This window comes from Miniopterus natalensis, chromosome 5 (assembly GCF_054644295.1).
Source record: "Miniopterus natalensis isolate mMinNat1 chromosome 5, mMinNat1.hap1, whole genome shotgun sequence".
Lineage (NCBI taxonomy): Eukaryota > Metazoa > Chordata > Mammalia > Chiroptera > Miniopteridae > Miniopterus > Miniopterus natalensis.
In genome coordinates, this window is record NC_142085.1 from 57,371,708 (window position 1) to 57,398,021 (window position 26,314).

At 36.6% G+C, this 26,314-nt stretch overlaps 1 protein-coding gene across 1 annotated transcript in view; it reads right to left on the reverse strand.

Moving 5' to 3' along the window:
* AK9 (adenylate kinase 9) overlaps positions 1-26,314 on the reverse strand; it is a 96,041-nt gene that overhangs the window by 64,265 nt on the left and 5,462 nt on the right. Inside the window, exons 2-13 of the mRNA XM_016217555.2 lie at positions 25,777-25,904; positions 23,619-23,682; positions 22,137-22,189; positions 21,941-22,037; positions 18,608-18,720; positions 14,634-14,822; positions 11,598-11,726; positions 9,801-9,875; positions 7,304-7,402; positions 3,403-3,542; positions 3,145-3,325; positions 488-632 (exon numbers count right to left, since the gene is read on the reverse strand). Of these exons, the coding sequence (XP_016073041.2) occupies positions 488-632; positions 3,145-3,325; positions 3,403-3,542; positions 7,304-7,402; positions 9,801-9,875; positions 11,598-11,726; positions 14,634-14,822; positions 18,608-18,720; positions 21,941-22,037; positions 22,137-22,189; positions 23,619-23,682; positions 25,777-25,893 (1,402 nt within the window). The 5' untranslated portion in view covers positions 25,894-25,904. The remainder of the gene's footprint in view (positions 1-487; positions 633-3,144; positions 3,326-3,402; positions 3,543-7,303; positions 7,403-9,800; positions 9,876-11,597; positions 11,727-14,633; positions 14,823-18,607; positions 18,721-21,940; positions 22,038-22,136; positions 22,190-23,618; positions 23,683-25,776; positions 25,905-26,314) is intronic.

Genomic DNA, 26,314 nt, shown 5'->3' on the forward strand with positions numbered 1-26,314 from the left:
GGTGAGTCCCAGGAAGCCATTAACCTTCATGTGCCTCAGTTTTCTCATCTCTAAAGTTAGTTAATTATGACTTATTGAATTTAAAATATGCCCCAAATAGAAAGATTTAATTTACAGTCAGAGTTAACATACAAACCTAAAACAACAATGGCAGCAACGACACCAAACTCCATGAGTCAGGTGGAACTGTGGTATCATGACTGGTGTAGATAAAGGTATAAATTCTGTTCAGTCTCTGGCCGACAAGCAGACTCATAAAAGTTAAGCAATCTATATTTGGAAGCTCTTTCTGATTTCTTTCCTGAGAAGTCTAGAATTGAAATATTTTCTCTGTTTATGAATCAGGTTGATATAATACTAATTTCTTCAACCATTTATTAAGAGACTTTAACACGCAAGGGTGCCAGAGATATCAAGATGAGTAACCAAATCCTTGCTCACAGGTAGGTAGCAACCTTAAAAAACACATTTAAAAAAGACAGATCACCTTGTTTTTTAGCTTCTGCTTCTGTGAGAAGCCGTTCTTTCACAGTCTTAATAGCCTCTTCAGTGGCTTCAGCTATAGTATTTTCTATTAACGTTTCAAGGGCTTTATCAAAACGTGGTTGAACAAGTTTGGCATAGTCAACTACCTGTAAAGAATATTTGAGAAAACCAACATAAGCACAAGTTACTGTAAAATTTAACACATTATTCATCTATATCTATATATCTATATCTATATCTAACTGTATCTGTGCCTATATCTATATCTTTACCTATCTTAAACATCTTTTAAAAATATTATTTTTTAAATGTTTTATTATTTTTAGAGAGAGAGGAAGGAAAAGGGAGAGAGAAGCTTTGATGTGAGAGAGAAATATCTATTGGTTGCCTTCGTACACACCCCGACCGGAAATCGAACCCGTATCCTGGGCATGTGCCCTGACCAGGAATTGAACAGGCGACCCTTTGGTGCATGGGACAATGCTCAACCAGCTGAGCCACACCAGCCAAGGCTATCTTAAAAACCTTAATGCTACTTGAGGTATGTTATTTTCAGAATTCACTGATTTTTCAATACTTGCTTTCATAGAAATTCCATCATATTTTTCATGAAGGATTATATATCTATGTATGAATACATCATGTAATATATCTTCAAGTTACACATATTTTAAAAATCAACTTTGTATGTATAATTTACATACAATAAAAGGTACCCATTTTAAGTATACAGCTTGATGAGTTTTTACAAATATATACATATAACCACCACCACAATCAAGATATAGAATATTTACATCAGCCCTAAAGTGCCCTTATGCTTCTTTATAGTTACTATGTGATCTTTTCCAAGCTTTTCCCCTTTATCGTAATGTTTTTGAGATTCATTAGTGTAATTGTATACAATTTATTGCTGAGTAGTATCATTGTATGAATATACTAGTTTTGGCTTTTGTAATTCATTCATCTATTGATGGACATTTGAGTTGTTTCCACTTTTTGGCTATTATCAGTAAAGTAGTAATTATCATTTTTGAAGAAGTCTTTTTGTGAACACATTTTCATTTCCCTTGAATAAATATCTAGGAGTGGAATTACTGAGTCGAATGATACGTGTATATTTGACTTTATAATTAACCATTAAAATGTGTGTGTGCAGTGACAAACATGTACAAGAAGGTTTATAGCAATATTATTCATAATACCCGAAACTGGAGTTAACCCAAGTTTTACTAACACTCAACTGGGTAAATAAAATATAATTCAATCAGTAAAATACAATAAAAATGAAAAACTATAGCTATATGCAATAAAACATATATATCACAATCATAATGTTAAATCAAAGCAGCCAGGCAAAAAGAACATAAATTGTTTAAGTCCATAAGGTTAAAAGAAAAACATGTGCCCAGCCAGGCGTGGCTCAGCGGTTGAGCATCAACCTAGGATCCAGGTGATCGGGGTGCGATTCCCAGTAAGGGCACATGCCTGGGTTGCAGGCTGCAGCGGACCAATGACTCTCTCATCATTGATGTTTCTATTTCTCTCTCTCCTTCTCCTTTCCTCTCTCTGAAATCAATAAAGATATATTTAAAAAAAAAAAAAAAAGAAAAACATGCAAAACGAACCTATGGCATGTGTATGCACACTTACATGGTAAAACCATAAAGGAAAAGTATGGAAGTGAATACCATGAAGTTCAGGGCAGTGCTTCCTTTGGGGAAGGAATAAGAGGATGGTATTGGGAAGAGGCATGAAGGGGCCTTCTGGGATGCTGGCAACATTCCACATTTGACCTGGGTGGTGGTCATATGGGGGTTTGTATTGTGATAGTTTACTGAGCCTCAACTTTTCTTTATGTTCATCATATTTTACAATAAAAAAGCCAAAAGCAAATAGAAGATGTTACCCCTGTGTTTAAAAGAACTCAATAGGACTTAGAGTAAATCCAGATTCCTTCCTAGGACCTGCATTGCTCTAATCTATAGCCACCTTCACACCCTATTCCTCCTTTCACGCCCTACGCTCTAGCCACATTGGCCTTCATATCATTCCACTACATTCCAATCCCTCCTCAAACACTTTGGCTCTGTCTTCAAATTATATCCCAAATCTGCCAGCTTCTTACCACCTCTACTGCTATTTATCTAGTCCAAGCTAAAACTAAGTTCTCTCCACTTACTGAGTGTGGAGAACAAGATCACTGAGGGGAGAGGTCAAGGAATTGACAGGCCAGGGATTTGAGAGGGTCATCTTTGTAGCTACTGAAATCACCAAGAATGATGACAGGAGTGAGTATGTTGTGGAGAACTCTCTCCACATATTAACTTGTGAGCCAGGAGGGGTATGCCCAGGATACAGTAGACCAATGGAACCAAGAGAGGTAATAGGTGGCATCACCTGTACAGACATGTACAAGAATGTTTATACAAAAGTTAAATCTGTGGGCTTTCGGGAAGCAGGGAGGGACTATGGTCAGGAAGCTACAATAAGCAGCAAGGGGGAATGCTTTCCCCCCTCCAAGCCCAGAAGAACAATTACCCAATTGACATGTAAAATTAGGAAAAGTCAGTACAAATCCTACAAATCCCCATATCCTACAAAGTATAATTAAGTATAAATAGGTAGAAAGCTAGAGTTAGCTAGATAAGTAGTTACCTTTCCTTTGTAATGTTCTGCAAGCAAATTGCAAAGTGTTGTTTTCCCTGAACATGGAGGTCCAAATACGAATACTTTAAATGGTGGTGCCGGCATAGGTGGGAGAAGATAGGGACGTGGGTTCAATAAAAACATTTTTAATGTTTCTTCTGATGACAGACAGTACATTTTACCTAGAAAACTTTAAATATACCATAATCATAAACAACTGAAAAGAGATATGGGAAAGTTTTGAAACTGAGTTCTGAAAAATCTTACCTTACAGAAAAGTCTGCCATTCCTGGATAAATGTTACCTTCTTTTAAAGTCACAGGACATGATCGCCCCCATCTGCTTCTCTGCCATCTATATCTTGGTGCAATAAGTTTATAAGATGCAAGAGTATGAAACAGCTCATCCTATTAAAAACAAATACCACATTAAATATGTGGGCATAAGTTTTGCCGAAATTAATGGTATTATTTCATTTCTTATTTGATAGTGCTGTAACTAAGAAATAATTTAGAAAGCAAATTTTGGCATTTCTTAACTGCAACCATTCTGTACTAGTCCAAAATGTAATAGGCATACACACAGTTTTCATTTCTGTTATAAGACCCTGTTTACATTTTATTGACCATTTTCTGTTATAAGGTGGAATGAGCATAAGGTAACTAGAGCACTTTCTATTATCTGTTTCAGAAAACATATACTGAAAAATTTTTATTGAAAAGGTTTGAAAATGTACCAAATTCTTAGTCAATTTACCTAAGTTTTTAAATAGTAAGCTGGTATATACAGATTATTTTTGCATTTACTTAGCTCCTCATTCTTCTTAGAATGTAAAGTTGCCCTCAGCAATTCTTTCTGTTGATGATCTCCAGAGAAGTTAACAATCACTTCTCTATAGACTGCAGATTACTGGAAGGTACACTCTCCTTGTGCTACCTTAGCAGGGGACAAGAAAACTGGAGAGAGATGGCATGGTGGGCAACTGGCAGGGTGACAGGGTCCAGGTTGGCTCCCTCCCACCTTCAGGTGTGGATTTCACATTAGCTGCTGGCTCCAGAGTTGACTGTGGAGGACAGATGAGAGTGGGGGCTATGGTCTTGCCTGGAGTACTGCTGCATCAGAGTAAAAAGGCAGGCACAGTGCAGAGATGCTGCATGAATGTCCCCAACTGAAGGCTGGGAGAAGTAGCTAAGTATAAAGGAAACTGTCAGTGCTTAAGGGAGCTGCATGAGAATGAGAATCTTGTCGGTGGGGCTATCCCCCCTTCTCCATGGAGTCGACAGACGATGAGCCAGTCAAGTGAGAAGCGGCCACTCTTTCCTTATCATCCTTATTTCCTGTCCCAACTTGGGAAAAATGTTTTAATAGCAGACCACATTTCTCTCTCAACTTCAAGTCCCTGGACCACATGTTTACAGGTGCTGAGGGGCGATTAGATGAGCTTTCAAATGAGTTGGACATTACAGTTTTAAAAAGGATCAGGACAACCTCTGGTTAAACAAGGCAGATAACATGCATTTGTGTTTGCTGCTTCCCTAAAACCTCCTGAAAATGAGAGCAGAGGAATAAACTCATGAGGACACAGACTGGGAAAAGAGACCACAGGAACTGATAGGATAGGGGACCCTCCATGGCTACACATCTTTGTAGCTAGAAAGCAGATGGCTGAGTGGTAGCTGACTTAGATCAGAGAAAGGTAAAGGCTCAGTGTGGCAACAGGGATGGGTGTGGGGACAACAAGGATCAAGTTCATTCACTCCGTAAAATCCTTAAGAGGCTCAGGACCTGTTGACACCAGGTACCTTGAAGGTGGGGAATGGAGAGCAGAAGACAGGAAGACAGGTTGAAATCTTTACAAGGATTTTAAAGAAAATGTTTAAAATGCTCGTGGCCAGAGCCACTCTCCATTTCACTGTCAGCCAACTGTTCCTCAGCCCTCCACCACCTCTCCTTCAACCAGAAGACTGGAGGCTTCCTCTCTGGAGAGACTAAACCAGAGGGTCTTGTAAGAGGAACCCCAGACACAGCCACGGTGAGAGGGAGGCACAAGAAAGTCAGCAATTATAGCCACTACACTCAAGCGCCCCTCCCACCTGAGCCTCTAGCTGAGGAACCTCTGGACCCTCCCATGATCCAGCAACTACCTAGTTAATGCCTGGCACAGCCACGGCTCTTCAGCTCTTCTGCCAGCTCCATTGTGATTGGGTGAATTACCCTGCACAGCATCAGCTAATTTGCTGGGCCCAGTACAAAATAAAAATACAGAGCTCTTGTTCTAAAGTGATTAGGAATTTCAACATTGTGACAGCGCATCATTAAACTAATTGTGGGGTGCTTTTAAGCATGGGGCTCTGTGTGACTGCACACGTCACTAGCCCATGAAGTAAGCCTTGCCCCTTCAATACAGATGTTGGATATTTTGAATATTACCATTGGTTTTATGCATTTTACAAACACCATTTCATATAATGTATCAGAATTTAACTTCCTTTTAAGGCTGAATATTCCACTGTGTCTACATAACACACTTTGTTTATCTGTTTATCTACTGATGGACATTCTTAGCTATTTGCTATGAATACTGCTGTACAAATAAATATCTGAGTCCTTGCTTTCAATTCTTTTAGGTACATACCTAGGACTAAAATTTCTGGATTTTATGGTAAACTTGTGTTTAACATTTTGAGAAAGTACCAAACTGTTTTACACAATAGCTGCACCATTCTCAACACTTGTTATTTTTCACGTTTTTGGATACACATACACATATGTATGTATTTTTTATGTATTGTTAATTTTTTATGTATTTCTTAACACTGAATGGTGGTAATCTTGTAGTTTTGATTTGCATTTCCCTAATGACTAGTGATACTGAGATTCTTCTCATGTGCTTATTAGCCATTCATAAGTCCTTGGAGATTTCAGTCCTTTATATTCAACTCTTTTATACTGATTTTCAACTCACCTGCCTTTAGCTGAAGAGCATACATCTAAAGTTCTTTAAAACACACAGGAACTTCAAAATTTATCAACCATGATGAGCCAGGATTCTTCAGTGTCCCAATAAAGTGGGGGATTCTCAAAGTTAAGTGGGGATAGAAATCTTCTCTGGATCTTGTGAAAATACATTTCAAGGTCCCACCTCCAGACAGACATTCTGGTTCCCTCAGTCTGGGATGTGGGCCTAAGGAATCTGTATTTGTAGTAAGCTTCCCAGTTGACTCTTTTGGAGGTGGTCTGGACTGCCAGGGAGAAATACTGCTAGAGGGATATAAATAATGACTCCATTGTACATAGTCACAACTTCTGCCCTTTCATGAAAGAGAGGGCAGGCATCCTTAGTTATATATCTTATGAACTATAACCTTAGGCAATAATGTCTAAGGACAAACTTCCTAGTTGAGAAATTCCCTCAGGTTCTATGGATACTTCAAATTTTTCCTTCATTGATGACCTAAAAGAGAAGGCTCTTGACAGCCTCTGTGCTCATCAGGCCCACCTTTCTTTGCCTTCAACACCAGTTTGTGTCATTGAAGTCCCAGCACATATTCCAGCTATGCTCACCCATTGACATCTAAGGATTACACATTACAGGATAACAAAAGGACCTTTCTTCAAAGTTTATTTTATTTGAATTATAATATCTATTTAAAATTCTGGTATTTGTTTCTAAATTTCTATTCATATAGGTGAAACTGAACTTTCCAGAATAGATTAAATCTCCAATTAAAGCCCTGTGGCTCCTTTAGCACTTAGCATTTATAATTTGATCACCATCATATCCATAATACATCAGTGCCAGGAACACAGCACTTATTCCAAAGAATTGGTTGAATGACTGAAGGAATGAATGAGTGCTTATAGAGTTCACGGCTTTTATGTCTTTGCTTTCTTTGTGCTGCAAATTTTTAAAGTGAGCTTAGTTTCTTTTTTCTCATTATTCCTGTGATTAGTTGTTCTGCTTTTATTGTTTTTCTTTGTTCCATAACTTTTGTTTTGTTGTGTTTGGTGTCTATAAGAATATTGTGCTAATATTACAGCTTCTTCCCAGAAAGCAAATCCATCTTTTTAAGAGGTATTCTGAAACTCCTTTTAAACATTGGAAGAATACAAAAGGTAACAACATATAGTAAAAAGGTTCACTTTCAAACAGTTAAAATTAACTTACAGTGTCCATTGTGTCATTCATTTCTTCCTCTGCACTCTGAAGTTTTGTTAAAATAGCTGCTCTTCTTAGGTTCAGAAATTTAAGTCGATCTATAACCGTCTAAATTTAAAGAACAAATCTTTAAATACATTGGCATTTGAACATCTCAAATATTCTGAAAAAGTGATGAGTTCATGAGTAGAATACTTCCTTGCTTCTGGTTGTTTGCTGGCAATCTTTGGTGTTCCTTGGCTTAGAGATACATCACTCTAATCCCTGCCTTTGTTGTTACATAGCCATCTTCTCCCTATGTGTCTGAGTCTCTTCTCTTATAAGGACACCAGTCACATTGCAAAAGGGCACCATAATTCAGCATGACCTCATCTTAATTATATCAGAAAAGTTCCTATTTCCAGATAAAATCACATTCATAGGTAATGGAGGTTAAGATCTCAACATATCTTTTGAGGGGACACAACTTAATCCATAATAGTCTTCCCTCTGGTCCTCAAATATTCATGTCCCTAGAGGTCTAGCTCTACAGAACCTCTTCAGACGGAGGGGAGACAGCCATATAAAGACAGAGTCAGATATTGGAGTTATACTGCCACAAGTGAAGGGATGCCTGGGGCTACCAGAAGCCAGAAGAGGCAAGGATGGATCCTCCCCTAGAGGCTTTGGAGGGAGCACAACCCTGTCAACATGTTGATTTGGACTTCTAGCCTCCAGAATGATGAGAGAATAAATTTCTGTCATTTTAAGACACCTAGTCTATGGTACTTTGTTATGGCAGCCCTAAGAAACTAATACAGACACTCTGGAAGCATTTGAAGCATAGAGTCTGAGATGAGAGATGGTGAGATAGACAAATGGTACATGGTAATTGTGGTACATGGGAACTGTGGTAGGTTATATTATTTGTTCACAATTCACCTTTCCCTCCCTTCCCTTGTTAATTTCCTAGTTCATGATGGGTAAAGTACACTCCCCATCCCATTCTCCATGTAAGTTGTTCTGGCCAGTGGAATGTGGGCAGAAGTGCCAGGGTACCAATGCCAAATGGGGCCTTAACAGGCTTGGCAAGTTTCAACCAGACCTACTGGAGTTTCTGCCCTCTACCTTGAAGAAAGTGTGTTGCAAAAAGTGCTCAAATTTTGAATACATTTTGAAGGAGAAGCCTGCTGTGTATGCTTGATGGATTGAATGTGGGATGTGAGAGAAAGAAAAGAGCAGCTCGGAATTTCAGCCCATCCCTTATCCTCCAAAGAAGGGAGAGGGGCTAAAAACAGAGTTCTTAATTAATCATGTGTATGTAAGGATTCCTCCATAAAATCCCTATAGTATGAGGTTTGGAGAGATTCCAGGTTGGCAAACACATCTACACCAGGAGAGTGACACACCCCAATTGCACAGGGACAGAAGCTCCTGAGCTTGGGACCCTGAGACCTCACCCTATGTATCTCTTCATCTGGCTGTTCATCTGTATCCTTTATCATGTCCTTTAATAAACTGGTCTTTCAGGTGCCCAGCTACCATCCAGGAGCCTACTCAGAGTTAAATCAATAGAACAAAAGATGCTCCTGGTACTTTTATCACTTAGGAAATTATAAAGGTTTGGGGAGCTCTGTGCCAGGAACCAGGGCAGAGACCAATATATATTTCTATTATCTTACAGATGTCTAATAGTCACCTCAGATTTAAACGTGCAAGAAAAACTCATGATCCACCATCACCACCACCCCAACTCAAATACACTTCTCCCAGTCTTCCCCTCTCAGTAATGTCAAATCCATCCTTCCAGCTGCTCACCCTTAGACTTTCAATTGTAATTTCAGATTATTTTTCACCAGACTAGCTTCTGCCCTTCTGCCACACCATTTTATAACCCCACCAGCAATGTATGAGGGGTTCCAATTTTTCCACATTCTTGTCAACACTTGCTAGTGCCTGTTTTTCTCTCTCTTTAATTTCAGTCATCTTAGTGGGTATGAAGTGGTATTTCATTATGGCTTTGTTTTGCATTTCTCTAATCATTCATATTAGGCATCATCATGAGTTTATTGGTTGCTATTTGCCTTTACTTTTTTTTTTTAATTATATCTTTATTGATTTCAGAGAGAGGAAAGGAGAGGGAGAGAGAGATAGAAACATCAATGATGACAGAGTCATTGATCGAGCCCACAACCCGGGCATGTGCCCTGACCGGGAATCGAACCCCGATCGCCTGGATCCTAGGTTGATGCTTAATTGCTGAGCCACGCCCGGCCGGGCTGCCTTTCCTTTTTTTTGAGGCACTTTTTGTCATACAGAGATTTTAGATTCAAGTATAGTTTTGATTTAAATATAAATAAATGAATAAATACAACATCAAATTTTTAAGTGTTAAAATGAATTTCTCAAACCATAAATGGTTAAAAATGTAAACATATTTCTGATGTTTATTAAAATAAGTATAATCCAATCAACAACCTTTTGATTTTCTAAACTGTGGGATACTCTTACTGAAAATTGCACTTACCATGAAGAGCTCCTCTGAGGGCTTATTTCCATCTAGCTCAATGAAATACTGGGGATTGTGTTCAGCCATTACTTCCTACAGATAATAGAAAAGAAACCTTATAACCTAGGATCACTGGGGAAACTGAATACAAGATCAGAATCTTAACACACTATGAAGAAATTGTGAACCCTAAATTGCTTTATACATGATATAATGTATGCTATTTTCAGTGCCTAAGCTATTCAAAATAACCATACTGATTTCTGTTCCTTTCAGGAGGGTGTGAGTGCTTGCTTTACCATATTCTTGCTATTGTTAAGTCTTATTCCTTGTTCATCTTTTAAAATTTGATCATGGAAATGACACTTCATTATTTAGGTTAGCATTTCTTCATAATCAGTGAAGCTGAACAGTTTTCTAGAGGCCTATTACTCTTTTGTCTTTCATTTTTGTGAACTGTCTGCTCATATCTGTGGTCTATTTATCTCAGAAGGGTAAGAACCTATAGGTTAAAAAAATCACTTCTATGACTTTTTCAAATTGATGTGGGTATATTTCCAGTTTATCTTTTAATTGAGTGAGGTTTATTAAATTTTTAATTTCTAGTCTTACATGTAATGAAATTGAAGCTATCATTTTTTTCCTTTGTGATTTCATTACTTGTTCAGCTGAACATCAGTTAAGCATTTACCACTTGCCATATTTTGGGCACTGCACTGGGCATCGGCGATGCTAATATGTAAGACCTTGTCCCTAATCTTGATGAGTCTACCTCCACTTATTATCCGCTGTGAATACAGTTTTCTAATTTTCTGAATCTGATTTTAATTATGCTTTATTTCATACCCAGTGCCAGCCACTGAAGGATATTTTTGTTGAAGAAAGAAAGAATGCTACACATAGACATGTAAATTTAAAAGCTATGTTTAAAGGACAGGGATAGAAGAGGAGGAAGAGAGGAATAAAAGTCATACATAAAAAAACAAATTTGGTTCTCATTTTGAGGGGTAGATGATGAGAATTAAAATGATCCACTTATTTGTCTTTAAAAATATATAAATATTATAAAACAGCATAAAACAAATTATTTTAGTTTATCAGATGGGAAAGAGGCAATTTGAAGACTTTTTTATTTGTCTTTGTTGTTCTATTGCTTGATGCCTGGCCAGATACCCAAGTTCAATAAATGTCTGTTGAATAAATTTCCAATACAAATTTGGCAGTGTTCCCTGGGTTTCTGGCCATATAAAATATGATTTTCACAGAACTATAACTTTAGTAACCATATTTTTAAATGCAAATTATTTTAATTAAAAGTTTCTTATTATAATATATATATAATGTTTTTATCATGTTCACATATAATCAACTTTGAATGGGATACCCATAGAAACCAATCTGGGGATAATTCTTTAGATTGCAGTTTAAACAAACATTTAGAATAAAAAAGATGTACCATAAGTGTACATTTGTTTTGATAAACCTGTAAGTTACAGGTTGAAAATGATTTTACAAAATAGTCTGTTAACATAGTTTTTCAATCTCCAACTGTAAATGAATTCCCCTAGTGACTTTTAAAAAATGTAGTTCATTTATCACTTTTCAGCAACACTGATGCTTTGTAAGGGTAAAATGACATTGTTTTGTGAAACAGCCTTTGGGATAGAAGCCTTATTCTAATATCATTCTACCTAATTCAAGTGGAGGAGAATCAGATAGGCGATATATAGGGGTGAATAAATGTGAGAGCTATTTAACCAGTGATAGAACACAAACATCAACATTCCCATTTTCAGCAATATATTTTGTTCTTACTTCTAAAGCATGAAGAAGTATGTCCTTATAAAGTTGAACGACGTGCTCAATATTTTCCAAATAATCCTCAGGCCTCTGAACTAAATGTTGAAGAATTTCAGCCACCACCTGCATTTCGGCAATAAATGCCTAAATGAAAAAGAAGAGATTTTAAATATCTTTATATTAGTGATTACTTAATTTACAAGCCACATCCCTCCCTCCTTACACCTAGATGCCATTTTGGTGTGAGAAGCAGGCAGAAGAGAAAATTAGAAACTGAGGATTTTTATTTAAGAGAGATTAAACACCGTAAAGGGCCATTATCAGATGGAATAAAACTTGAAATTGACTTTAATACTTATTAATTTCTTTGTGCTCCTCAATGAGTAGGGACGAGCAGGGGAAGAACATCAGATTTTTAGAGACGAAATAAAGAAATTAGATTTCCTCTGAACATCTGAGCTACTAGTTCGTTCATCCCATCATTCAGTAAAAACTGATTGGGTGCCTACTATGTGCAGGCACTTCCAGGAGCTTGAGATATTATAGTGAATAAAACCAGTTAAGACACTGGGAATCATAGACCACACCTTCCAGTTGGGGCATAAAAAGCATAAACAAGGAGACAAATAAATATATAACAAGTTCGGTGGTGCTTAAGTATGAGGGAGAAAGATAATGCAGGATATAGGTGATGGAGAGTAATGGGAGAAGGTGCTATTTTAAACAGGTGGTCATGGTTGGGTTCTCCGAAGAAGTAACATTTGAGCAGAACCAAGAAGGAAATGAGGGAGAGAGCCACACAGATTCCTGGAGAATGAACATTTCAAGGCAGTGGGAATAGTACATGCAGAAGTTCTCAGCCCAAGGCCTGGAAAGTGTTCAATATCATATTTACTATCTTATTATTATCATATTTATTATCTAATTATTAATTATAGTTTTTCTCAATGCATATAAATCTGTTTTATACCATTTGAAAAATATTATCTACGATATAAACCAATTTATAACTTATTTGAAATACCAATACTATTTTATTGGTCAAATAATATATTAATATCCTTAAATATATGATTATTTAATCATTTTTCTATAGTTGAACAACAAGAATGTTTCACATTTTTCACAATTATAAACAACATTTCACTGACTAGCTTTGTAGGTAAATCTTTATATTGCTAATATTTTCCCTTAATATAGTTCCTAAAAGTAAAATTACTGGGCCCAAGATTGTACATTTCAAAGAAGCATAATACACACTGTCCTTTCCAAAAGATGTTGTCGCTCTTCTCTCTGTAGCAGAGGACTTTGCTAGCATGCTCGTACATCAGTCATTACACAACTTCTTATTAAGAACCTACTGTATACCTAGAACTGTTAAAGGCTCAGGGGATATCGTTCCTGCTGCATGAAGCTTACATTTAGTGGGGTAGAGATAATAAGCAAGTAAACAAATAACATAATTTCAGACAGGGACAAGTGCTATGAGGAAAACAAAGCAGAGTAAGGGGTTAGGCCTGTGTTGTCCAACATAGTAGTTACTAGGCACACATACCAATTGAGCACGTGAAATGTACATTGGAACGTGCTGTAAATGTAAAATACACACCAGATTTCAAAAACCTAGGATAAAAAAGAATGCATCATCCTTAGAATTTTTATGTTGATTACGTGTTGAAATAATATTTTGGATATATAGGCAGGCTTAAATAAAATATATTTTTAAAATTACTTTTGCCTGTTTCTTTTTACTTTTTAAAAAAGTGGCTATTAGCCCAGCTGGTGTGGCTCAGCAGTTGAGCATTAACCTATGATCCAAGAGATCGTGGTCTGATTCCTGGTCAGGGCACACGTCTGGGTTGCGGGCTCGATCCCCAGCAGGGAGCGTGCAAGAGGCAACCAATCAATGACTCCCTCTCATCACTGATGTTTCTCTCTCTCCTTCTCCCTTCCTCTCTCTGAAATCAATAAAAATATATTTAATTAATAAATAAATAGATAAGTGGCTACTAGTACATTTAAAATCACATATGGCAGGGTATATTTCTAGATGGTCTCCAGTGATGTCATCTCTGGGGTAAGAGGTGACAGGAAGGAGCAAGCATATAAAGAAGATCTGGAGGAGAGGGCGGTAGGCAAGGGAAGCGGAAACAGTAGGTGCAAAGGCTGAAGGAGGTGAGACTGAATTCAGCATAGCTGAAGACTAGCAGGAAGGCCATCATGGCTGGAATAAGTGAACAGGCTGAGACAGTGGGGATGAGATCAGAGAGGCCGGGTCCTTGGCCTTGTAAGCCATGTGAGGGGTTTGGATTTTCATCTACAGGTAACAGAAAGTCACTGAGGGTCATATTTTAAAAAATGGCTCTGGCTTCTGGAAAGAATAGAATGGGGTGAGGAGGATGGAGGAAAGTGGAAGCCAGGAGAGCAGTAACAAAGCTATTACAGTTCAGGGAGATTGTTTACATTTGTGTGTATATAAAGGCGAACACTTTCACACCATCAACCCAAGTGTGCAGCAGGTTTGTTCTGAACATGGCTGTGCTGTTAGGCAGAGATCACAACAAACCCAGCCCTGGGAGCTGAAGCCAGCCTGAAGGCCTAATTTAATTACCTTCCACAGCATTTAATTGTCTTTAATTATCTTCCTGTCTTCTTTTTCTATTTTCTTTCCCGGTCCCTTCTCCTTTTCCTTCCTATCTTCCATAATTTAATCCAGCCCATCACCTGTTAATAGATTTCTTAATATCAAATTTTCCACAGTCTAAATGGTGTTTTAAAATGTTCAGATTAGTTGCCAACTACTTTGTTTTAAAACGCTACACTGATTTTGGTATCTGGAGAAACCAGACCACCTGGTAAAAATAGGCCACTTGTCCCTCATGGCAATAGTTGGCCGGGCTGGGCTGAGAGGGAGCAGTCCTCTGAAGGGCACGCACCCTCTAGCTGTGTGGAGGAGCTTGCTGCACTAATGGAAGTGTTCTGTATCTGTGCCGTCCAATTTGAAGACTGTCATAAATTTTAAAAGTACAGTACATGGTATTGGGATAGTACCTCTTCTTCTTCTTGCTCTTCTTCCTCTTCCCCTTCATCTTCTCCTTTTCCTTCTTTTTGGGCTTCTCTCTTTTTTTTCCTTCGACTCTCAATGACTTCCGGGTCCCACTGATCTCTTGTATAGATGTACCCTGTAGTACTGTGCTGCCTTTGCCCAGAAACTTTCTGGCATAAATCATAGTCAGGGCACTAAGAAACATTAGCAATCATTTAAAACATGCTGAATATGCTTTTACTCCCTATTCATATATTTTGCAATACATAAACAAAAAAATTCCTTAAAACCCTGTTCAAATAATAGTATTTTAAATGTTATTTTGTATCAGGTTTCATCATGTGCCAAGAGACACAAGACACTACTTTTAAGCTACGTAAATACTTTTCTTTATCCAAAATTAATATATGTGAGAAAAATATCGTAAGTTTTAGATGGTAAAAGAGGGTTAGACTAACAGTAGAAAGAGTCAGAGAAATACAATTGAAAATCAGGTTAGCCTGCAAAGATACACAGAAGGATTCTGTCACATTAATTTCAAAAGGATAAGAAAATGTGGTACATATATGCAATGGAATATTACTTGGCCATAAAAAAGTGAAATCTTACCATTTGCAATAACATGGATGAACCTAGAGGGCATTATGCTAAGTGAGATAAGTCACAGAGAAAGACAAATACCATATGATTTCACTTACATGTAGAATCTAAAGGGCAAAACAAACAGGACAGAAACAGACTCATAGATACAGAGAACAAACTGATGGTTACCGGATGGGAGACGGGTTGTGGGGCTGGATGAAAAAGATGAAGGGATTAAGAAGCACAAATTAGTAGTTACAAAATAGTCACAGGGATATAAAGTACAGCATAGAGAATATAGTCAATAATATTGTAATAACTATGTATGGTGCCAGGTGGGTACTAGACTTATTGGGGCATCACTTCATAAATTATATAAATATCTAGCCACTATGCTATACATCTGAAACTAATATAAAATAATATTGGATGTCAACTGTAGTTGAAAAAAATAAAATTAAAAAAAGGGATGAGAATGGAGGAAAATGGGGGAACATCCACATATTTTCAACAAAAAAATATATTGTGTATTGACAATAGGTATAATTTTATGGGTGAAGTTTTTTATAAAATGGTAATCATGAATGGGACCTGAAAGGTCATCTATTCTAGTCTAACCTTTTCATTTTGTAAATGAGAAAACTGAGTCTGGATAGTAAAAAAAAAAAAAAAAAGCCAAAGTCTCTGAGTAACTTTCTTCTTTCAAAGTGCTTTCACATGTGTAATATTTGACTCAATTCTCAAGCTAATCATGTAAGAGAAGTAATCCAATATTATAATTAAAGAGAAGTAATCTAATATTATAATTAAAGCTATTCTGCTGATCAGAGAAGAACTGCTCTGGCAGGTTAAGATTCTGGTCTCAGATCACCCTGTCATGAGGGGAAACTATGACTTGAAACCAGGCCTTCTGATCCATAGCCCATGCTCTGGTGGCACCATTAGTAATGATAACTAGGGTTTGAGGCTATAAATCCTGCTCTGAATAATTTTCAGGATTAAAAACTCTGGATGATGGTCTATGGTTGTGGTTCTCAAACATTAGGGTATAACTATATATAGGGAATTGCAAGTAGAAATTCCTGTTCCCCCTTGTGACTTATTAAGTCTGGAGTGAGGCTTAGCCATTTTAGCAAGCATCCTCAGTGATTTTGATGTGACAGCTCATGTATCACAACTTTGAGAAACAAAGAAAGCAAGATACTTTAGAACCTCCCTTGCTCATTTTCTGATTTCTTCAGGCCCCCTCTATGTGGAGATGGGAGGGCTATTTATTGAGGCAAGACTTTTATTTAGGCTTCCAAATTTTCCACAAAAAAAATCTCAACTCATTCAAGTAATTTTAAAAATGTGTATGCTCTTACTTAGCTGCACAGAATACCCACATTGTGGGTCCTTGACGAAGACTATTGCCTTGAGTTCTCCTGTTTTCACGCGTAGAAAGTGATTAACATGGGGTTAAGTCTGAAGGACATGCCTCAGAGTAGTGGTCCTCAAACTTCAGTGGGCATCAGTCACATAAAGGGCTTTTCAACACACAGAGTTGGACGTCACCCCCAGAGTTTTTGACTCATAGTTCTCAGGTGGGGCTGGAGAATTTATATTTCTTTCTTTTTTAAAAAAAGTTTTCAATTACAGTTGACATTCAATATTATTTTATATTAGTTTCAGGTGTACAGCAAGAATTTGCACTTCTAACAAGCTTCTGAGTTCTGCTGATGCAGTTGGTTCTGAAACCATACTGTGAGAACCACTGCTGCAGATTACTGGCCCTTAACCATTTTCTTTTTTTTTTTTTTTGTAATACAAACCCCCTTTAGAATGATGGAAGTCATAGGCTTTTGTTTCAGAAAAATGCACATACACATTAAATTTTGCACGTAGTTTCAGGAGGTTCATGGATGCTGAAGGATTCATGAATCCCAGGCTAAGAGGTTCTGTTCTAGAAATTCCAGGTTTTATCCCCAAATAAGGCTAAACCATCAGAGAAGTGTGTGTTGTACCAAATTGTCTCACATTAGTCCCTCTGATTATACTTTGGCTACACTGCAGAAACTGCTGTGGACACTCACTATTACACTTCCAAAATAAATGGGGTTCAGGATTTCATCTCTACACTAACAATCTCTTACATTAAGATCCATGTAAGATATTTCTCTCATCTTTAATGAGTTGTTTTTCCTGAGGAATGGCTTGTCTTTTCATGGGCAACATGAATTTTATATAACTGGCCGCACTTCCCCTTCTACTCTGGCTCATCAAACTTAGATCCAATTGATGCCCCAAATTTAGTAAACATTTGGGGCCGTACAGCCTGTGTGCTTTTGCTCCACCAAGTCTTAATATTCCTATACGATCTATATTTTCCATGACTTAGACTTTATATTTGGCTTCGGTTAATTGTTTGAGATCTTTTCTTCTCTCCATTATACACATATTCACATGTGACAGTCTCAAGGTCACAGGGATTTTGATTGGCTCCGACCATGACCTGTGGCTGGGGCTGCACGCTCAGCACTGCAGTGCCACCTCTCTCTCACAGCTGACCTCCACACACCACTGGGTCCCAACACCCGAGCTGAGAACCACTGAATTTATTTTGAGCTGTCAAGCCTTTTGGGGAATCAGGGTATGAATATAAAAGCTTATTCATTTTCATATAAACAAGTAGTCCTTACCTCACTGAATTCTTATCACAACCCCATAAGGCAGTTATTATCATCTCTGTAAAGTGGAAACTGAGGCAACTAAATGTGGCTTACCAAATTCTAACAGCTGAGAAAGGAGAGAAGTGGGAACAGGATCCAGCCTTGATTTGTAACCAGTCTAGTAGTGCTCTTTAACATTCATACATCCAAATCATTTGTTTGTCCTTTCATTTTATTAAACTGGCAAACTTATTAGGTGTCAGCTAGGTGCCAAATATTGTGATAGTTTATGTTTATGTAAGACATGGTTCCTGCCTTCAAGTAAGGCTGAGTCCAGAAGGAAACTGGTCAATGACAATATAGTGAGGTAATATGAGGGAGAAAAGAGGGTAATATAAATGGTCATCAGAGAAGTAATGTGATGGGGAGGCAGGTGGGGGGTGGGGGAAGAATGAATTAGTTAATGGGTGGGTTGGTATGCAGGGAGTGGCCCTAGGGTGGAAAGTTCTTAACAGATGATACTTGACTGACTTCCAAAGGATGACTACGATTTAAACCTGGTGAAGAGGCAAGGAGGTGTCCTCTGTGGATAGAGCTTTGGGTGCAAAAGTACAGAGGTATAAGAGAGTATAGCTCAGTCTCTATGATAAATTAGTATTTCCCTAACTACTTAAAATTTTTGTAAACATTCCTTTATTTTCACTACCGTCAAAAAGAATGGTTAACTATACTAAAAAACAACTTCTTACCTTAATATTGATTATAATATCAGGTTTCAAATGTAAATTTTTAAGTAAGCCTATTTGCTGCAAAGTAGTCATGGCATCCTGTGGAAGTGACGGTATTTCAGTGATAATATAACCTGTAGAATAAAATATAATTTTTAAAGTTTTATATTATCCATGTGAAAGCATGGATTTATTATTATTACTTTATTAAATATCATCTAGTTATTGAATACTAATGCAGGTCTTAAAATCATCTATCAAAACTTTTAAATCACTAGTAAAGGAAGTATGTTTATGTAAGACATGAATACTATTTTTCTGATAATAAATGAAATAATTGGGTTAGGAGGAGATATCTTTTAAAATTCGGAATCAATTTATTTTAGGCACATGAGGTGCCTATGGAAGGAAATTCCATGCTAACAATTTTTTTAACTCATATTCGTAAAGATAATTTGATGAATGGTAAAAGTATTTTATAGAGGTTGTACGGTATATTATTTTTCTTTCTTAAATTACTATTTAATAATATAACAGACTATATATGTGTATAATGTTTATGTAAGTTATAGGGAGTAATAAAACACCCAGGTACCTCTCGTACAGTATAAGAAATTATCAGTGATTTTGGCTTAGCACATTCACTGGCTTTTATCCCTACCCAGAAACCTAAATCTTCTCATAGAAATTTACCCTGTTTACCACCATCACATTAATTTCCTTAATATATTTCTTTAATTATGTCAAGCAATAGCTTGAGAAACTTTTTTCTTATTAATAGGATAAAGTCTCAACTCCTTCAGTGGGAACTGAAAGCCTTTAACAGATTTTTCTGCTATTTTAATGGAACTATTCTTCTTGGGAGAACAACTGACAAATTATGGTTGTTTAGCTTTGGATATTTGGCAGACATTTTATAAAAAGTGAATGGAGTGAGCCTCTCACTTCAAGGACAGCAACGGACAGTATTTGTTGCCAATTACAAAATGCAAGTGAAAATTAGTATTTTGGAAAATTTGTATCTACTTCCCTAAGCTTAAACAACATCCCAATTCTTAAAACTTGTCCTGATAAGATTGGTGGTAATATTAACAGATGTGAGTTTTTGATATTGTATAATGAAATGTGTAAACATGTAGAAGGTCTGCAAAACTCAGTGACCAATATTTTCCAAATGACCAATGCCTCGTGCCACAAAATCATGCCTCGGTTAAGGACTCATTCCAAGTGCAAGACAGATCAATGGATTTTAATGGAACAGAGTTTGAAAAGTTCACTGATATGGTTTCAGATTCTACAATGCAACTAACCTTAAACTTCCCCTTTTCAAGTTTTGGTGCAGGATCAAGAATATCCACAAATATTCTAAAGACTATTAAAATACTCTCCCTTTTCCAATTACCAATCTGTGTGAAGCTGGATTTTCTTCATGTACTTCAACAAAAACAATATATTGCAACAGATTAAGCAGACGCAGATGTGAGAATCCAGCTAGGTCTTCTCTTAAGCCAGACATTAAAGAAATTTACAAAAATATAAAACAATATCACTCTTCTCACTAAATATTTTTCTTTGAAGAATGTGATTATTTTGATAAAATATGCTATTTATGTTAATATGTAACTGTTTTATTATTTTTTAAACAAATATTTTAAACATTTCTTAATTTTAATTTCTAATATGATAAGTACCAATACATATAACCCATGTAAGCAAAAGCTCTTTTGGGGCCTCAACAATTCTTATAAGCATAAAGGAGTCTTGAGACCAAAAAGCTTGAAAACTGGTATCCTATACAATGCCTAAAAAAGCTACTAAGCATCTGTTCATAGACGAATAAATGTGTCTAATAAGCCAAACTCAAAATCCTCACTTAAGAACATGCTGATTACAATCTTTTATTTAAAAAAAATTAGATCAACAACTCTCACAGTAATCAAAAACTTCATTAAATGTCTCAATTTCTCCTAAGCTTTCTTAAACACTTACTTTCTGCCTCTATGTGTGGGACACTATCCAGAAAAGCAATCCTAAGTAGTTTAACTTCAAAGAGCAGAAAGGGAGATCTGTTATCTTGGGTTTGGATATGTGAGTTATATCATGATTCTCTCTGGTTTTGCTATAATCCTTAGTTTCCAACTTGGCTTCCTTATTTGCACTTGCTGTTGTCTTTGAAACACTTTGAAATAGTATGTATGTATCCTAATAGGATGTATCCTAAGGCATTCATCCTATTCGAGCTTCTTTAAATGAGCTCAAGGCACCGCTGCAAAAATACAGCCACTGCATGCATTGATACTGTCCCAGGAACTGGGCCAGATCTTTCTCTGCTCGTTTCCTCCTGCTGTTCTTGCTTTTTTGCTTTCCTGTATCAGCCCTCCCCTAGTTTGGTTTGGCACCTGTTATTAATCTAGACCTCAGTTGATTAACAACATTTTTCAAACTTGTTTTCAAGACTTTGACCAGTGTCTCCTCTGGGACGTAAAGGCTGGCATTAACGTCTAGGTCTGACGCATCACAATGGTGGATAGATACTATGGTGAAAGGGACAGCATGCCTAACCCTAGGTTGAATTCAAGCCTTGCCCAGCTCATCCCCCCTGGTCAGGCAATTCCCAAGCCCCAGTTCAGCCTCTGTTTGAGTGTAGGGACACTTCTCAGGTCCAGAGTCATGGGGTAGAATGGATGAACAGGCTGAAGCCTGCCAATATCTGGAGCCAGAGGGTAAGCTGGGGCTACTCTACTCTCTGTTCCTGCATGATAAGTGTGGATTAATACAGAGAAACCTAAACCATTGACAGGACTTAGTAATCACACTCAAGGTGAATGGGAAAGCAGTCAGCAGAAGCTGTCAGCATTGGGAGGACCACCTCGGATTTTTGAGGCTTTTGTTGAAAAACACAATACTAGCCTGACTGGCATGGCTCAACCGTTGAGCACTGACCTATGATCCAGGAGATCTCAGTTCAATTCCGGGTCAGGGCACATGCCCAGAATCCCCAGTAGGGGGCGTGCAGGAGGCAGCTGATCAATGGCTCTTTCATCATTGATGTTTCTATCTCTCCCCCCCCCCCTTCCTCTCTCTGAAGTCAATAAAGACATATTTTAGAAAAATCAACAAAAAAACCCCACAATGCTAAAGAAGATTGGATCACATAAACTTAATTTGTTTTTACAAAAGTAGAGTATGAAAAATAAAAAGAAGTAAAACTCTCTGAGCTGCTCAACTGAATTCAGGCTCTAGGACCTGTGCCAGGGCAAAAGAACGAGCAACTCCAGAAATTATTTGTGCCACAGACAAAGCACAAGTTTTAAGGCTGCTTTGATAGCCACCGATGTACAAAAATAAACATACCAAAGTGAGAGACTTCTAGGGAGTTGAGCTTCTCCAACATTAGCTTTGTGACAAGTTCATCTGGAATGCTTTGACCACTGACCAGCATTGACTGCAACTAAGAAAAGCACACATATTTTACATTACTGTATAATATATCTGTGAGACAGAGCTTTTTTTAAAAAAAATAATAACTTTGAAATTTAGATTTGTTTACCATAACTCCTGATTCGGTTTCACTGGCAATCAGTTCTTCCAAAACTGTTAAAGCTGAAATAGGAATTCAAAATATTAGCACAAACTAGTATTAGAATTGTCAAATTAAGAAACACATTCGGGTGTTTTGTAACTGGTAACAAAAATTAACATTTGTATATCACTTCAGAGTTTACAAAGCACTTTTACACACATGATGTCACTTAAGTCTAACCAAAGAGCCCAGGCAGTAGAATGTATGCCACAGAGAACAGACCTTGGCCATCTTGGGGAAGCCAACTTCCTAAACACCTCTGTGCCTTGTGAGCTTACACACTGTATAACATGCAAGAGAATATGAGGATAAAATGAGGTTGTCTATATGACAGTGACTAGGAAATTGTGAAGTGTTGCACAAAAGTATCTGGACTATATTACTTATAACCATACTGTTATATCCAGAGCCCATTAATTTAGTGCATTGGTTGTATAAAAGGAAAATATGCATCAAAAAATGATGGAATAGATAAAACTGATCAGGAAAAGGGTTCTAAAGCTGAAATATGAATAATGTGCTTCCTTTTTCAGAGGAAATATTCCCTCCCTTGATGAAGACATCCTGCAATAGAAATGACAGGGGAGGACCCAGGAGCTGTATTATGTCCCTAGTTGTTAATAATCTATGGAACATTTGTTATTCTTTAAGATTTTCTACAAATGAATTTTTTGATCAAAGAAAGAGGAAAATTTTAAAGTTTTTGTGTATATGTGTTTTTCCCCCTCCCCAAAGTGTATCCAACTGCAATTTCACTAACAGCCCATGGAATGTTCATTTCATAACATTCTTGCAAACAACGATTGTATAAACTTTAAAAATTTACTGCCAACTTGATAGGCAAATATGGGTCAGTGTTATTTTAATTAGCATTTCTGTGAATAACAATGAGATTAAACTCTTTTTTCTTATATTTGCCTATTTTTGTTTCTACTTTTGTGGATTGTTTTTCTCTGAGGGCATAAGAAGTTATATTGATTAACAAAATATTTATATATAAAGATATCAACCCTTGTCTTATATATTGCAAAGAATGCAAGTCAATTTACAAATTAAGTCCTGGAAAATATTCCCAAGAGCAGCTGTGAGAGTTTCTTCTCTTATTTTCCCATAAAGAGACACCCCAAAGACTCGTATCCTCAACAGTTCTAAATTATGAAATCAGAGAAATGGAAGCAATAGCATGGAGTCAAAGATCCTTCATAAAGCCTCCTATATTCTATGAAGAAAAGTAGGACTAACCGAAGGGCAAAACATGTTTGATGCTATTATAAAGATAATTCACTGAGTTGATAGTAATGTGTGATATAGCAAGTATAGCAAAATGTTAATCACAGACTATAAACATGGTGATTAGATGGGTTATATGAGTGTTCATTGTAAAATTCTTTACTTTTTATGCATATTTGAAAGTTATACTAAAATATCGGGAGGGAAAGTGAAATTTACCTTCTACACGAATACATTTCCATTCTTGTGCTATCTGACGGGCTAATGTTGTCTTCCCAACACCCTTAAAAAGAAAGATGTTATTTAAAACTCAATAAAATAGCTATTTGTCAGGGGAACAAATATTCCCGTTTTAAAAGATTTTATTGATGATTACTATATTATCAAGTAAATTATTTTCCAAAATAAGTGAAGAGTAGACCCTAAAAACCAGAAAGCTGTACCAAAGTAGTACTCCAGGTATTATACACTTTTGAATGTCAAATTTTGTAATTTTGAATATAAATCATTGTGATTATATTGAGATTCATCATTTTATTTCCTTCTTAAAGTTCATAATCATGAACGTTTTGAGACTTTCATTTAGTAACTTTCAAGAGCAAAAAAGTCCTTCTTAATGGATATCTTTGAAAAGTATCATATTTTAAAGGCAAAAGATCACGTTAATGAAGTAAGTTGCATATGGTTACTTTTACTGCTGACTTTTAAAACTCTATTATGTTTTTTAGAAACATAATAAAGTTATTGGGATCATTTATTGGTATCTGTCCCAGGGTCCATATAAAATTAAGTCAAAAACAGGATCCAGCCTTTGGTCTCTGCTGTTCTGGAAAGGCTCTTTAATTAACCAGCTCAGGCTCTCTAATGGTAACTACCAACTCTGAAAATCGCTGAAAAGTGGCTGAAAATAACTCTTATCTAGAGGTCCTTTCTAGAACTGCCTAGAAAGGAAAGCTATCTTATGACATCCATTTTTGGCTTTTTCCTGTTTTGTGGAAAGACAATGCATAGGTCCACTAACAACACACTGTGGACAAAGGTGAGGCACCTTGACTCTCAGTAGCTTCAGATATTAATGGGAGAATCTCCCATTTGTCCTTATATTGTCCCCTCTTCACATATTCAGAGAACCTCAAAACAAATTCCACAGAAAGTTTTATATGCAAATTGATTCTGATATAACCTTGGATCACATACTACTAATAACTGTCCTTGTACAGTGCTTTGATGAGTTAATTGCTTCATAATATAAAGCCAAAGATAATATAGGTTCCTTTTCAAATATGATGCACAAGAGAGAAAGATAAATTTACAACCAATATTGTGTCAGATTTTAAGTCATACAATGAAAGTCTAACACTCAAAAAAATTAGCACACTATGTGGTTTTCATTCTTATACGGTAACATAAGATTATGATTTTAAAAATTAAACATTTATACTGAATAACTCCTTCTCAGCCATAAAAAAGAAGGAAATCTTACCTTTTGCAACAGCATGGCTAGACCTGGATAGTATTATGCTAAATGAAATAAGCTAGTCGAGAAAGACAAGTACCATATGATTTCCCTTATATGTAGAATATAATGCACAAAATAAACTAACAAACAAAACAGAAACAGTCTCATAACTGTCAGAGGGGAATGGGTAGGGAGGCTGGGTGAAAAAAGTGAAGGGATTAAGTGAACATACACACACACACACACAAAACCCTTCATAGACAACGGTATGGTCATTACCAGAGGGGGATGGGGGTGGGGGTGGGGCAGGAGAAGGTAAAGGGGGGATAAATGGTGATGGAAAGAGACATGACTTGGGGTGGTAAACACACAATACAATATATAGATGATGTATTATAGAATTGTACACCTTAAACCTATATAATTTTATTAACCAATGTAACCCCAATAAATTCAATTTTTTAAAAAAGTACAACTCAGTTGTTATAAAATATTCATGGGGATGTAAAGTACAGCATAGGGAATATAATCAACAATATTCTAATAACTATGTATGGTGTCAGATGGGTAGCAGATTTATTGTGATGATCACTTAGTAAGTTATGTAATGTCTAATCACTGGGGTATACACCTGAAACTAATATATGTCAACTGTAACTGAAAAATAAAAACGACTTAAAAATGGAAAACAAAATAAAGAACAAAAACCCTGGCCAAATTAAGTTGTTAGATACTCCAGCGAGGTGTTCAGGAAGAGAGTGTGAGGGCCTGAGGTGCTATCATGTTCAGTGTCTCTATGTGTGCAATCCATGAAAATTCACCGAGATATACATCTATGAGTCATCTTATGTATGTTTATTATCCTTCAATAAAATGTTTTAAAAAGTTATACCAAATAAGTTAGAAGAGATTACTTACTGGTTTCCCAAATACAACAAAACAAACAGGTTTAGACAACATAAAGTCTTTTTCTGCTTCATCTTCATCAAATATATCCACAAACGGATAGTCTTCTTTCTTCTCTTCAGAAGTCATAATATAAAATGCTGCAAAAAGAAAGAGTAAGATTGTTAAAGTGCCTAATTTAGTTGGAACAGGAAGGCAGGCTACAGAGAATTAGAATATCCTGTAAATTTGCTTAGCCCAGAAGCCATTTCACACCACTAAACATATGGCTTTTGCTAATTGTAAATAAGTTAAACTCATGTATTAAAATATAATAGGCTCTTAGTTTGAAATAAAAAGAAAAATCCAGTTACATGCTGTAAAAAAGCTGAAATAAAGTGTTTCTGAAAGATTAAAGGAAAAAACATATATATATATGTATACATATACCTATACATTATGATGCACGTATTTTATCAAAGATCAAATTGAACATGTTATACATATATACACACATTTATTTTTGTATGTGTGGATGTTTAGGGACTTTCCATGGCTCTAAAATAAATGT